This window comes from Lontra canadensis, unplaced genomic scaffold (genome assembly GCF_010015895.1).
Source record: "Lontra canadensis isolate GAN:19392208 unplaced genomic scaffold, GSC_riverotter_1.0 scaffold74, whole genome shotgun sequence".
In the NCBI taxonomy this organism is placed as follows: Eukaryota; Metazoa; Chordata; class Mammalia; order Carnivora; family Mustelidae; genus Lontra; species Lontra canadensis.
Genome location: NW_022631068.1, coordinates 1,670,598 through 1,685,515, shown reverse-complemented (window position 1 = coordinate 1,685,515; position 14,918 = coordinate 1,670,598). Strand labels below are relative to the sequence as shown.

The following is a 14,918-nucleotide window of genomic DNA, read 5'->3' as shown; positions in this document are numbered from 1 at the left end:
GGGAAGGTAAAGATGCTACTTCAGCCTTTGAGTGCCACCTTTTTACTCTGTGTCCCAAGTAGGAACTGAAGAAGATAGGGAGGCAATTTCTTCTGTTTTTGGAGTTTCGGTGACCAATTTGGGGACCTAAGTAGAAGCATTACTAGGTTACCCACAGTCCTTGGTTTTCTTGAGACACTGGGATTCAAACAGTCAGTGCCTTAACAAGCCTGGAGGCAGAGCTGAACATGGCATCAGGCCTGCAAGGTGACAGTCTTGCCGCATTAGGGGAGCCAGACTGGGGAGCCTGAGGGGCCAGAGGGGCAGATGCTGCTAGGCATACCAATGAGAAAAGCCTTGATAGAGTCCCTCCGTAGACTTTCCAGCTGGATCCTTTTCTTACATTTTAAGCTGTTCTCTTTATAGCAGGGCCAGATAAGAGCTCATGCTGACTGTGCGGGTTTGTTCCACACTCAGCACACCAATACCACCGCTGTCGGAAAACCAGATTGATCAGGGTGCTCTGACCTCCGCTCGTGAGCACCATTCACGTAACTCCAGAACTTCTTGCTATGCCCAAAGGAATTGCCAGGCTAAGTAATTGGAACCCTTATGTTTAACCGACCAGAATCTCACTGCTCACATTATGGTCAAAATCTGTATGAATGGAAAATTAATCTTGCAGAAATGCTGCAAGAAACTGTAGGACTCGTTTACATCTTGACTAGTCCTGTCAGTGGTTTTACGTGTGCTCCTCCTTATATTAAGCTCAAATTGGTTTCCACTGATCCCTGGTCCTAATTCTGTCTTGTGAAATCTCTTCTGTTTGCCGTTGGACCTCTTTAGGGCCTAGCCCAAGTCCTTCCAGACCCTGGGCTTGTGAAGATGTGCTTATTTATGGGGATGGTTGTGTGTGGCCAGCCTTCAGGGGGTAATCCTTCCCTGTAACCTTTTTTGTGCCCTAGTCCTCTCCCAGGTGAGACCAGCTGACATTCGACTTAGAGGGGGTGTTCCTAGGAGGAAGGGCAGGATCTGAAAATAAAGCCTAGCTTGTGTTTTACTTCATTTGCCAAGTTACTTTCTAGTAGTCTGAAGAGAAACAGAAGCCCTTGTATGGAGGAAAGAACGTTTCTGTGTTCCCTTGAAACTGGCCACCTGGCTCCCAGCCGGGCCATCTCCATCACTCCCAAGAAGCAAGGTAGCAATTCAGGTTTAAGAACAGGTATTTCAGGGGATTTGTCTGTGCCTGCTAAATGTGTCTTGAGACAGGGTGATAGGACATGAGATTCTTCATGGATTTTAGAAAATCAGGAAATGGAGCAGGGTGGGAGCTTTTGGCCTGAGGTCAGGGACAGCAGGTAAAGCTGGAGGACTTTGCAATCTCCAAATGGGTGTGGGGATCCTGCATTTACTATACAGCCTTTGTTTGGTGAGGGTGAGCTTGCATTAGGAGAAGGAGACCAGAAGGGTGGTGGTGTGCAGGAATGCAGAAGTCGACTGTCATTGTGGCCAAGTCATCTACCCTTCCTGGGTCTCACTTTCCTCACCTGTGGTCTGGTGTGATGAAACACAGCCTGCCATACTGGGGGTTTGGGAAGACCGAATTAAATAACCCAATACCTAACACTTCTTTTACTCAAAAAAGGGCTGAACCAGAAGCTCTGTGTGCTGGGCAAGCTTGATCAGAAATGATCCTATTGTAAGGCCTCTGTATTCAGGAGGTATTATTCTGGTTTCCAGTAACATCATGGAACCCAGATCATCAGTTTCCTTATGTGTAATGTGGGAGTAAAAATTTCAGCCCTGCTTATCTCAGAGGATACTTGGGAGAGTCAGGTATAGTGATGAATACGACCAAACTTGAAGCTTCATGGAAATTCAGGGAATTTTTTTGTCAAAAAGGGCAGCATCTATATTAAGGAAGAAAGGTTGGGGAGCTGCCTCCAGATCTGATAAAAAAAACTGCCTTTTTTTTTTAAACTGGCTATTAATATTTATTTATTTTTTATTTATTTTTAATGAGCATGTAACGTATTGTTTGCCCCAGAGGTACAGGTCTGTGAATCATCAGGCTTACACATTTCACAGCGCTCACCATAGCACATATCCTCCCCAATGTCCATCACCCAGCCACCCTATCCCTACCCCCCCCCCCCCCCCCCCCCCCCCCCCGCCGCAACCCTCAGTTTGTTTCATGTGATTAAGAGTCTCGTTTATGGTTTGTCTCCCTCCTGATCCCATCTTGTTTCATTTTTTCCTCCTCTACCACCCAGGACCCTCCGCCCTGCCTCTCAAATTCCTCATATCAGGGAGATCATATGATAATTGTCTTTCTCTGATTGACTTATTTCGCTTAGCATAATACTCTCTAGTTTCATCCACGTCGTTGCAAATGGCAAGATTTCATTTCTTTTGATGGCTGCAGAGTATTCCATTGTGTGTGTGTGTGTGTGTGTGTGTGTGTGTGTATAAATATATATAACATCTTTTTTTTTTTAAATACTATCTTGTGTCATTGGAATTTTAAGTGCGTCAGTAGAGTTGATTTTTTTGGTTTGTTTTTTAGTTTATTTATTTGACAGAGAGAGAGAGATCACAAGTAGGCAGAGAGCAGGCAGAGAGAGAGAGAGGAAGATGAAGCAGGCTCCCCGCTGAGCAGAGAGCCCAATGCGGGGCTCGATCCCAGGACCCCGAGACTGTGACCGGAGCCGAAGGCAGAGGCCCAACCCCCTGAGCCACCCAGGCGCCCCTATCACATCTTCTTTATCCATTCATCTCTGGATGGACATCTAGGTTCTTTCCATAGTTTGGCTATTGTGAACATTGCTGCTATGAACATTTGGGTCCATGTGTCCCTTCGGATCACTACATTTGTATCTTTAGGGTAAATACCCAGTAGTGCGATTGCTGGGTCATAGGGAAGCTCTATTTTCAACTTTTTGAGGACACTCCATACTGTTTTTCCAGAGTGGCTGCACCAGCTTGCATTCCCACCAACAGTGTAGGGGGGCTTCCTTTTCTCCGCATCCTCGCCAACACCTGTCATTTCCTGGCTAGTTAATTTCAGCCATTCTGACTGGTGTGAGGTGGTATCTTAGTGTGGTTTTGATTTCTATTTTCCTGATGCCGAGTGATGCTGAGCACTTCTTCTGTGTCTAAAACAGCTATATTTTTGTCCACTTAAAAAATCCATGTATCTTCTAATGTTAGAATGTAAACTTCATCTTAGTGTCTAAATCTTTCAGGTCAGGATTCATTTCCCAAAACTCTAGGCTTATTTAAGCTGGTATAAGTTGGGTGTGGGGAGCCCAGGAGTTGCTATCCAGGTCATGCAGCATATATGAAGAGGTTGCTGGATGCTGGGTGCTGCTCTGGGCATAGAGAAGATCCACTCTTTGTGCACATCAGATATCCTCCTAGCTGATCTTGGATTAGGACCAAAGGTTGTTTGGGGACTACTAAGTGCCACATAGGTGTTGTCATTCAGAACTTTGGCTCAGGCACAATAGAAGGAGGGAGGTGCGGAGGAAGAGAGAAGGGGTGTAGCAGTGGATGAGATGCTGTTTTTCTGATGCTTTGTCTTCAGGGATTTCTGGTTGTGGCCAGGAACCCATGAGCCCCGTAGACTCCTAAGGAAAGGGGACAGCAAGTTATTATGCAAAAAGATTATTGGATCTAGAAATAGAAGACCAGGATTTATGTTCCTGTCTTATCACTTACTGATGATGTTATCTTGAGCAAGTCACTTAACCTCTCTGAGCCATTTCCTCATTCATAAAATGGGGGTCGATGGTGGTAATAGCTAAGAGGCATAAGGAAAGGTTTTGTAGACGTAGAGTCCTTGAGAAGTAACAGTGGATCATGGTGTTGTTGCTTCATTATTAAGCCTGTTATGAGCAGGGTTTTTTGTTTTTTTTTCCTCCAGGTAGAAATGAGGCAGGCTTTGAGTTTGTAATTCCCTGGTGAATGCAGAGCTGGGAAGAAAGAAAGAAAAAAAGAAAGAGAGAGAGAGAGGCGGAAGCTGGATGTAAATAAATCCTAACCCGTGAACATGGTGCAAGGATTTCTGGACCAGGTGTTACTGGGGTCCGGTTCTCATCCTTATCTGGATGCCTGTGCCTTAACTCTGCTTTTTGTGACGATCAGGCTGCTGTCTGCCAGATGGAGTCCTGGGATTCCATGGGCTTGCTTCAAACCTGGGAATTTGGAAGCTGGAGTGGTTGGGAGGGATGAAAGGTTGGGGTAGTGGTGGTGGTGCACAATCACAGAGCCAAGGAGCAACCTGGTTTTGATGGCTTGGACTGCTTCACATTTGGCTTATCAGCAGTCAGGCTGCTCTGAACTCAGTGCCAGCTCACCCCAGCCATGGAACTCAGGACACTCTGGCCAGACCCCAGGGCAGAGTAAGAAAAACCTTGTGGGTGAAGAGAGTTTTTTCTTTTTTAACCTTACACTCTTCTCATTAAGCCTACTAATCTCTGGGGTGGCCCCATGCTTAGTTTGGAGATAGGCTAATACTTTAACACTAGCAAAATGAGATGATGTATTGACTCTGACAGTAAAAGCATTTTAACCATCTGTATTAGGGGCTCTAAAAAATGACCATGCCCTTTGATTAAATAATTTTTTCTCTGGGAGCTTAACCCAAGGAAATAATTGGAATTGCAGGAAGAGTCTGTACTAAAAGATGTATAGTGCATCTAAAATATCCAGCATCAGATGAATGGAAATCTTTCTAGAATGTAAGCACGAATGGAGTAAGGACTTCTTGTTCACTCTGTATCTCTGGCACCTAAAACAGCGCCTGGCACACAGATGGCCAATGAACATGTTTTATATGGTTATAGACAAAAAAAATTTACATCCATAGGATAAAACTCTGACTGGTTTCACCTTTCTGGACATAGAGCATTCCTATGAAACATTTTGTAAGACAGAATGATGTAAGGCAAATCAGATTACTATAATTGATATGGAAAAAATTTTGAGCACTCTCAGACTCCCAAAATAACCTCTTAGGCTTTTCTGATATCTTAGGACACGTTTTGTTAATAGATACACAAAATAAATTGAGATAAAACACAGCTGCTCCCAGAAGCCCTTCAAAAAACCCTGGCAACTTGATGCTGAGATGCTGGTGGTGTTCTCTGGTAGGGAGCTTGGGGGCGCCACTCACTGCTTGCCTCCGCGAGGATTCCCTGCAAAACAAACGCTGAATGCTTTTTGCTTTTCAACTTTTTTTTTCTGAAAGCGAAAATTCCTCTTCAGATTTCTTTCAGTTAGTGAAAACAGGTACTAATAGAGGTCTTTCCTAAAAATGAAGTGTCATAACATGAACTTCCAAAAAGGAGAGGGAGGGGGCACACATGGATTCAGCTATTTCAAATAAAGAAGTCTTAAGGACAGCAAATTGTCTATGTGACTAGGATGTGAAAAGGGCAGGAGACAGATTTCTAAATACAGCAAAATCATAATCTTTTAGTAGAGGGAAAAACTAGGGAAGGAGAAGATACTCAGGTATATCTGTATGTAAGAGATGAGATAATGGGTGACATTTTTTCTTTTTATATTTTCTAAAATTTCTAAAAGGACTGATTCTTTGATTGGGAGAAAACACTTTAATATGAATCATATTCTTTGAGGGGGGGAAGAAAATGACTTTAGATTAGTTTATTTATCGAGCAAACCAGCAGCCTTTAGAGCCCTCTCCTCCTTTCTTTCAAAGAACCAGGCAGCCTTTGTGAATACACAAAACACCTACACACTTTGGTTGTGTCTGTTGGCTTGGCATGGAAGCTGATCCCTTCTAACTTCAAAAGGGTGATAGAAACCCCACAGTGTTGAAATTGTGCAGGTCACGTTGCAGAGACATGCCCGTACATTTATATCCCATCATTGAAGCGAAAGCATTTTGTAGTAGGGAGAAGAATTTTAAGAAGATAGATTTTTCTGGGTGGGTGGTTAATTCTTGGAATTCTTTCCCTGGTTCATGGTTTTGGGAAGCTGTTGAAAGTGCTGTCTACTTTCCTTCATTCTTGTTTTAGCTCGTGCCGTCTTAAAGTAACTTGCTTCTGAGCAGTTTGGTCTGTCGGAATAAGGACTTCACGGAATGTCTCTTGAAGATGCAATGTTCTCTTGCAGCCAAGGCTTTACTAGAATTAAAATCCCTGTGTCTTAGGTGGGCTTGGGCACCTGAGCTGAAAGTTTTTGTTTTTCAGTGCAACTGGGTCTTGACATATGAAGTACATCTTTGAAGAAAGACCCACTCTCTCACCCTGGGAGGAATCTGTGCTGATCAGGGGTCCTCAGACATTACTGATCTGTTGTTGTGTCTGCAGGCCTTCCCATTCCTATGACTTCTCATTCATTATCTCTCTTTCTTTCTCTTTAGCCATAACCAACAGACCACAGCATTCAGGCATCCTGTGAGTGGGCAGTTTTCGCCAGAAAATAGCGAATTTATTCTTCAAGAAGAGTAAGTACTTCTATGTATTCTCCTTTTCCAGGCAGAATTTGGGAGCTTAAAGGCATTGGCTCAAAACAGAGCTTGTTGGACTATTTTCTGTCCCAGATAGAGGGACTTAGAGTGGGATGGTCGATTCAAAGTAGAATGCAAGAACTTTGTTTTTCAATCTCCAGACTTCTCTCAGTGGGAAGATGTGGAAGTGTGAGATGACCCAGGTTTAAGCCGTGACTGGTACTATCAGAGCCTCTTGCAAACTCCCTTTCCCCTGAATGACCCCCACCCTCCTCAAGTATCATCTAACACACTAGCTGTGCTCTAAGAGGACCCACTCATCTGGAGTGAAATGGCCTTCAATCACACCAAACTGATCCAGCCTTTCAAGGAAGCCTCAAATAAGAGTCTAAGGCCAGGGCTTCGAAGGAAGGAGGGCTGTGGCACCCATTGTCCCAGAACGCCTGGAGTTCTTTCTGCTTGTTTTTTCCATTGTGGGCACTTTCTTGCTCCTCAGTCTGATTTCAGCAGGTCCCCTGGGGTGCTCAGAGGTAGGTTCCACCACCCAGGGCTTATCTATTTAAAAATGCATCTACAGCCCAAGCAGGGTATGTTCTTCTCCCAAACACGAAGGCAGAGAAAGGTATGCAAGTGGTTCTGCTTCCTCCTGCTCATCTGAGACAGTTCTGTTTGAAGTAAATAGTTCTGTTTGAGAAATGAATAGAGATGTTGGCTTTTTCTCTCCTTCATATTATTTTTCTGTTCAATCATCTAGACCAAATATGATCTGAAAATAAAAGATTTATATTTTTATAGTATTTCTCTCCCTCAGCACTTATACTTTTAAATTTTCTATTATGGAAAATTTCAAACCTATATACAAAAGAAAGATAAAGTAGTAAGTCTAGTGTATTCATCTCTCATCTTTAATAATTTCCAAAATATGCCTGATTTTATTTCATCTGTAGCTTCCCCCTCACCACCCAGATTATTCTGAAGCAAATTCCATACATCATTTTGTTCCTATAGTATTTTCAGTTTAGAATCATTACCTTATAGAACTTTTAAAACTTGAAATCTATAACGATGATACTGATATTCCTTGCCTGTTTACTCTGTGCTGGGGGTTTACATATAACACAACAATCCTGAGAAGTAGACCGTCATCACTGTTTTAGAGATGAAGACACCAAGACTCAAAGAAGTAGGGTCACTTGTTCAAAGTTGCATGGCTGGAAGTAGAGAAAGTCAGGATGGCACCCCCGCTTGATCTCTATAGTCAGGGCTAACCCTTGCTACTAGTGATTGGCTACTTGCTAAATTGTTTGGATTCTCCTGGTCCATGGGTCATGGGGTCTGACTTCGGAAGTATCAGTACTATTAGAAAGTGGATGGGAGGCAAAGATTGTCTTGTCTTCTACATTGAGACAGAACTGCTATGTAAAGACAGAGCCAGAATGTGGATACTCCACATTCCAGCTTGGAACGAGCATATTTAAAGAATTCCTGAAGGTTAGAAGCTCTTGGGAGGTCAGTGAGTTCAGTCCCCTTCCTAAGGCATCCTAGAGAAATGGCTGCCTGTCATTTTTAAAGGTCTGTATGGAGAATCCATTAGAACACATAGTTTGGGAAGTTACCAACTTTAATAAAAGCTTCTAGAGAAATGCAGACTTCTCATCACTGAACACCCTTGTCTTATACACACTTCCTTTTCCTTACTGTTAAGATTTTGTCCTTGGCCACTTCTGAGAAGGTAGCCTCTTTTATCCTCCCAAAATATCTCTGTAGCTAATCTCCATTCCATCCAGTTTCCAAGAAAAACCTTTTTTTCAAGGGTCACTTTTCCCCTCTGGATCACATTTTCTGGATGTCGTAAGGACTGCTTGCTTGTCTCAGGTGGTGGGTGCAGAGTCTGGGTGACCAGACAATCCTTGAAGCAGGGAAAACATGCTTTAGGCATTGAGAGGAAGGGAGGATTTCTGTGGACTGAGCTGGTGATCCCTGGGTTTACTCATTAAATACTTACAAAGTGCCCATATTGCGTCAGGGACTGTGCCAGAGTCTGCCGTTACAACAGCGTGCAAGACAAATGTAGTCCTGTCTGTGAAGAGTAGTAGAGTGGTAGTAGTAGAGTGGTAGTGAAGAGAAGGTGGTAGAGTAGGGGAGATAAACAAGAGGTCACAAATGTGATAAATGTTCTCGGTGGAAAAAACATAGAGTTCGATGGGAGTTGATAAAAGAGGGTTCTAACCTGGCTTAGGGATTGTAGGAGGCCTCTCCATCCTGGGAAGGGATGCTGTTTCAATTGAGACCTGTCCAGTCACAGTGCCCCAACCTGGGCAGTGACCTAGAGGGGAAAGAGCGTAGAGCTATACCAGTTGAGTGAGAATGAAAAAATGAGACATACCAGATGGACGCTGGAGGTAAAACTGGGCTTGGGAGGTAAAATTGACAGGACTTGGTAATTGATTGGCTGTGATGGGGTTGCAAAAGAGGGAAGACTTTCTTGAAGTGTCTGGCCCTAAATTGGAGGAAGGGGGGATTTAGATAAGTAAAGATAAGTGTGCACGTGCATGTGCCAATCATTCACAGCTGAAGGAAGTGTGACCAGCCTTGGTGGGGTCAGAGGGCAAGAAGGGGACTGACTTGTAGCTGAGGTTTGAAGTTTGCAAAGGGGAGGGAGGAGATAAGGTTGGAGAGGGAGTTTCGGCCAGTTATCTAAATTGCTTCCTCCTGAAATACACCCAGAGTTACCCCTGGTGGAGCTCTGGAGGGTGAGTTCAGCATGATTTCACCTGATAGAAACCCAGTTTTTTAAAAATGTGTCAACAAGGGGTGCCTGGGTGGCTCAGTTAAGTGTCTGCCTTTGGCTTGGGTCATGATCTCAGGGTCCTGGGATCGAGTCCCACATGGGGCTCCCTGCTCAGTGGGGAGTCTGCTTCTCCCTCCCACTCTCCCTCTGTGTACTTTCTCTCTCACTCCCTCTGTTTCAAATAAATAAAATCTTAAAAAGAAAAGTGCCAACAAATAAGATTCCTGTTTTGTTCCCTTAGAGGAGCTTAATTTTGTTGTGTGGTGTGTTATGTGGTGAGGGAAAAAGACCAAGATGGCCATTCATGTGTCCTTTACACATCAGCTCTTAGATTAACATCGGGGTGGGTGGAAAACTGGCTCTTTTCTTTTTCTTCTCTAAGGACTATCTGTTGAGGCCACCTGGACTCCTCTTGCCAGAGCCTCCACCTGAGGTTCTTGATGTGAATCCTTCTGTAGGAGTGGTTTTCAGTGTGGTCTCTGAACCAGCATCACTTGGGAACATTTTGGAGCTGCAAATTCTTGAGCCCTACCCCAGATGTACGAATCAGAGACTCAGGAGCTAGCACGCCATAGCCTGTATTTGAATGGCTTCAGGTGGTTCTAATTCAGGTAGACATTTAAAAACCACTGATTTAGACAACTTGCTATTTCCATCCTTACTAAATTACTCCTAGATTCTTCCTTTCATCCTTAAATCTCCTCCAGACACCCATCATTTTCTGGGCTGTGGTAACAATCTTAGATGGATTTTAGTCAAATAATCTTGGGCTCCTTCTTGTGTGTGTGTTTGTGGGGGGGGAACCAAACTGGTCTCCATGGTGGTTTCCTTGAGAGTATTACTTTGTGGACGGATAACTCATCTACCCCACTGCTGGCAGGTGGGGCTTACCTGAGTCCCTTGGTGTAACAGGTGTATGCCCACCCAAAGATGACTTCCCATCTTATAAATTGGAAGCATGGAGAAGAGAAATAATGTGAAAGGTATGATCAGTGGGTCCAGAGGACATGAGCACTGGGTATTTTGGTTTCTGTGCCAGTAATACAGAATCAGCCAGGATAGGCTAGGGTCTGCTGTGGTAAAAATAACAAACAAAATCTAAGTGACATGAAAGAATTAAGGTTTGTTTCTCACTTTAAAAATTTTATTTATTTAATTATTTGAGAGAGAGAGAGAGAGAGAGCACGCAGGGAGGGGCAGGAAGAGGGAGAGAAGCAGACTCTGCTAAGTGTGGAGCCTGATGCGGCACTCAATCTCATTGCCCTGAGATCGTGACTTGAGCTGAAATCGAGAGTCAGATGTTAACCAACTGAGCCAACCAGGCGCCCCTATTTCTTACTTTTGCTCCATGTCCATCATGGGTCACCTAAGGGATTTTATTCTGTCATTTTTATTGAGGGATGCTCCATCTCTGTGACTCCAGGATGGCCAACGTCAAGAAAAAAGGAACTTGAATTGTGAACTGCTCTTTCACTTAAACTTCATTGACTAAAGCAAGTCAGATGACCTCCCCTAACTTCACCGGGCCAGGGAGGTGCATTTCTACCATCCACCTGGGAAGGCTGTCCAAAATATTTGTTGGCCAGCACTATCCTTAATGACTATGCTTAATAATCCACAGTCCAGATTTATTAAAGAAGGTAGGACCTTTTGAGTCCATCACTGACAAGCTTCTCTTGCTGCATGATTAGAGAGTTTGATTTCTCATTTCGCCTTTTCTTTTACATGATCTTGCTCTTTGTCAGAACCGTCAAGGCAAGGTGGGTATCAGTCAACAGGTCCTACAGCCTTGTTCCCCAGGGGATACTTCTGTATACCCAAGCCAACAGGCTGTGAAAATCCCACTTAGAAGAGCTAATATAAATTCAGGCTGCATTAATAAAAGTATAATATGTAGAGAAAGGAGGATAATAGTTCTGGTATATCATGGTGTTTGTGGACTACTTCATTCATTCATTCCAAGTTTATGGAGCATCAAGGATATGCCAAGCCCCACTTTGATCTGGGTACTAAGTTTCAAGAGGGATATTGAGCGACTGAGATTGCCCTGGGAGGGGGACCATTAAGGTGAGGGGTCTGGAAACACTGTCCTTTCACATTCAGTCTGCAGGAGAGAAGATGAAGGAGGATGTGCTGTAAGTCTATAAGAAGGGCTGGCGGGCAGAAGTGGGATATATTTATTGAGTGGCTGCCAAGGCAGACATCAGGTCAATGAGTAAAAGGTCTAGGCTGGCAAATTTTAGCTCAGTTTATAATTTTCTTGGAAAGAAATTTCCTGACATCCCTTGTTTTGGGATCTAGAATTTCATCTTTAACATTACAAGAAGTAATCTACCTCCTAGGCTAAGAGTTGGCTTTTTCCATTAATAGTAATACTGTTATTATTTTTATAGTGAACATTTAGAGCCCTTACTATTTATTACCAGGTACTTTTCTAAGTGGTTTACATTTATTTATTTTTTAAAAGATTTTATTTATTTGATAGAGAGAGAGCATGAGCAGAGGGTGAGGGGCAGAGGGAGAGAGAGAAACAGAGTCCCCGCTGAGCAGGGAGCCTAACATGGGGCTTGATCCTGGGACCCCAGGATCATGACCTGAGTTGAAGTTAGACATTTAACCTACTGAGCCACCCAGGCACCCCAGGGATTACATTTATTAATTTAATTTCCACAGCAGGCTTATGAGGAAGATACCATTATGATCATGGATACTGAGGCACAGAGAGGTTAAGAGACTTGCCAAAAGTCACACAGCTAGTAAGTGACCGGATTTGAATCCAGATAGTCTGGCCCTAGATGCTGTGCACCCTAATACTGCCTCTCATCAGACTGGTCTTTGAGAGACAATCCTCTTCCTTGGCATAGGTGTTACTGTGCCAACTAAGTAGGCTAGAGATTTTTATTGTATCTGCAGTAATGAGGTTTGATCTAATAAATTCATTCTTGCGTGAAAGATGCCAAGCCAAAGCCTCCTTATTAGTCTTTTCTCCAGAAAATGTTCTCAAGCTTTTTTGTAGGGCCTCATTTCCAGTGATGGGGTCATTCGAGCTTTTCTTTTTCAGCCTCTTTTCCTGATTCTCTATGACTTGCTTGAATTGCGAGCTTGTGGTTTGGCTTTGTGGCTTAACGGGCCACACATAGGGGCCTACTGAAAGAGGGAACATTGGCCCGAGGGATTCCCAAGCTGTGGTTCTGGGGGTTGGGGCCATGCACAGGAGCATTTGCTCCTCTGAGCCGGCTGTCCAGGAAGCCGCTGACAGACGCCTCCGCAGCTCTCTGGGAAGAGCAGAGAAGAGCATGCCGGAGCGGTGACGCTGGCGGCTGATTGACAGCAGGCTGTGTACACGGCTCCCTAGGCTCTGTCAAGCAGTTGATGTTGAGGTGGGGCCTAGCTGAGAGTATGTGCTCTGGCAGTTCAGAAGCCTGCTGCTCTGCTCAGGAGCCAGGTGGAAGGTACCCCAAATCTCCTAGATTCCTTAACCTGGAGGGGACCCTTTCTTGGCCTGCCTCTCCTGGCTTCCTCGTGAGGCTAGCTTGTTCCTTCCACTGGAGTCTGAGCAGCCCCGTTTTCTCATTGGCATGTCTGGAAAAGAACTGTAGGTCGGAATGGCCTGGAATGTCATGAGTGGTATTTGGAGGACACCACTTTAAACCGTACTTTGCTGAAGGTAAGAGGTACCTTCCTGACCTTTGACTTTTTCCTTGTGTAGAGGCAGGGCCTGACTCTCCAAGGCGTATGCAGAGTATGGGCCTAGGGGTGGGCTGTCTCCTGCGGCTGGGAAACCAGAGGCTGGCTGCTGCTCCTCCTGCCCTTACAAGTTGGTAAGAATTTGCAGTGAGAGGTGAAGAGCACAGGATGAGGGTGGGGATCCAGGCCAACTCTTGGTCTGTCCTGTGGCTCCTCCGCTGAGTCCAGACTGCGCGGCTGATAGAACCAGCACCTTGTCTCTCCAGCCTGGCAAGCTTGGGCTAGCTTTGCCTGTTGCGTTTGGTTGCCATGGCAGCAGAAAAAAACGAGGAAGAATGGAAACATCTGGCAAGCAGATGCAGAAACTTGACTGTTCAGTTTTCCTTCCTGGTCTAGGAGACGATGTTTGTGACGGTCACAGGTAGGGAAGAGGTGGCGCTAGTGTTGACCTGGCTCTGGCACTGATGTCTCCAAGGGCACCAGCACTGGGGGTGCGGTCGCTGCCATGCAGTAGTCACGTTTCGGGCTCTGTGTTGGGGGAAAGATGCTGCAGTGGCGGCTCTGCTCTGGAAGGGAAGCTGCTGCTTGCTGTCATTTTGTTTCTTCCTGGGACTACCCCTCTGGTCCTCCTCTTTTACCTCCTTGGTCTGAGAAGCATGCCTTCTCCCCCCACCCCCCAATCTCCATTAGAAAGGTGTTTTCTAGTGGGGGAGTGGCTGCCTGGTAAGGGGGTGGGTGAGGCGAGTCTGAGAGGTAAGAGGTGGGCTTGCGTTTAGCATCTCTGTAGTAGCAAAGCAGAGGTGGGAGGAACAGTAGAGGTCAAGGTCTGGTTCTTACCCTGCACAGACTTAGGCACGGGGCATGGACAGCTCACAGCGGAAGAAACTGGTCCAAGGTCATATGGCTGAGCAGGACTCAGGCTGAGTTCAGAGCAATGCTTGGGTTTGGGGGCTCACTGGACTATTTTCATGCCAGGTGAGGGGTGTTCTTCAGGCTGGTTTCCAGCTTCTGGGTTGGGGTGGGATGAGGAACTGGAGCCTTTGTTCCAGAGAGGAGTTGAGGGGGGAGGGGAAGGAGCACAGAAAGCCACAGTTGAGTAACAAGGCCACACTTGCTGAATGAAAACCCATGTCAGACAGCCTCCCCCGGGGTGCTGGGAGTATACAGTGAGTGTTGGCGGTCTGTCTGTGTGTGTCTCTTTCTCTGAGAAGAGGGGGTGTGGAGGTGTCTGCCTGCTTGGGACAAGAACTTTATTTTATTCCTGCTTTTCATCGTGCATTGCTTTTCCCAAACCCCTTAGGTGGTGGGTGTGAGCACTTTAAAAAATTTGCTGGTTGTGAGCGAGTGTGCCTCTTTTCATACACCCTCCTCTTATAGCATTAATTCTGGCTGAGCTCTCTGTGTAGAATCCTTGAGGACAGGGAATTAATTTGGGGGCCTATTTTTCTAGGAATTGATGGGATACAAGTGACATCTATTGATGGCTTCTCAATAGGGGAGTCCCAGTCCCCCAGCCACAGGTTTATTACAGTTTAAAGGAGCCCCACATAGATAAGGTGCTTATAGGGGTGTTTCTAGGAAGTGATTTGTTTAGAAGCTAATTGTTTGGCAGTTTGAGCTTTCTGGGAGAGAAGTGCCTTGGGAGTAAAAATAGAGCGTACCTGAGATTTAAATTCTGGGGTCTCCACTGGGAACAGCCACAACAAAGCTTTTCATTGAGTGTAATGTGTCATGGTTTTCAAAAGGTCATTCATTAGAGTCCACACAACCATTTTTGAGATGAGAATAGTTTTCGTCCCGTTTTGCAGAAATGGAAACTGAGGTCCAAAGAAATGATGTGACTTGGGGAGGAGTGACTAAACAGTAGAGTTTTGTTGAAATCTGGTTATTCCAGGCTCCTGGTCTTTCCACCACCCCAGGATCCTCTTGGTTTGGAGAAGGGGGTTGGGACTGAGAAGAGCAGCAACAGCCTGCTTCTGTCAC

General features: G+C 45.1%; 1 protein-coding gene across 5 annotated transcripts in view; it reads left to right on the top strand.

Annotated features, from left to right (window-relative positions):
- PLEKHA7 (pleckstrin homology domain containing A7) overlaps window positions 1–14,918 on the top strand; it is a 211,515-nt gene that overhangs the window by 117,753 nt on the left and 78,844 nt on the right. For all 5 annotated transcript variants that reach the window (XM_032881126.1, XM_032881125.1, XM_032881124.1 and 2 more), the window contains exon 4: window positions 6,371–6,454. In XM_032881126.1, coding sequence (XP_032737017.1) covers window positions 6,371–6,454 — 84 coding nt within the window. The remainder of the gene's footprint in view (window positions 1–6,370; window positions 6,455–14,918) is intronic.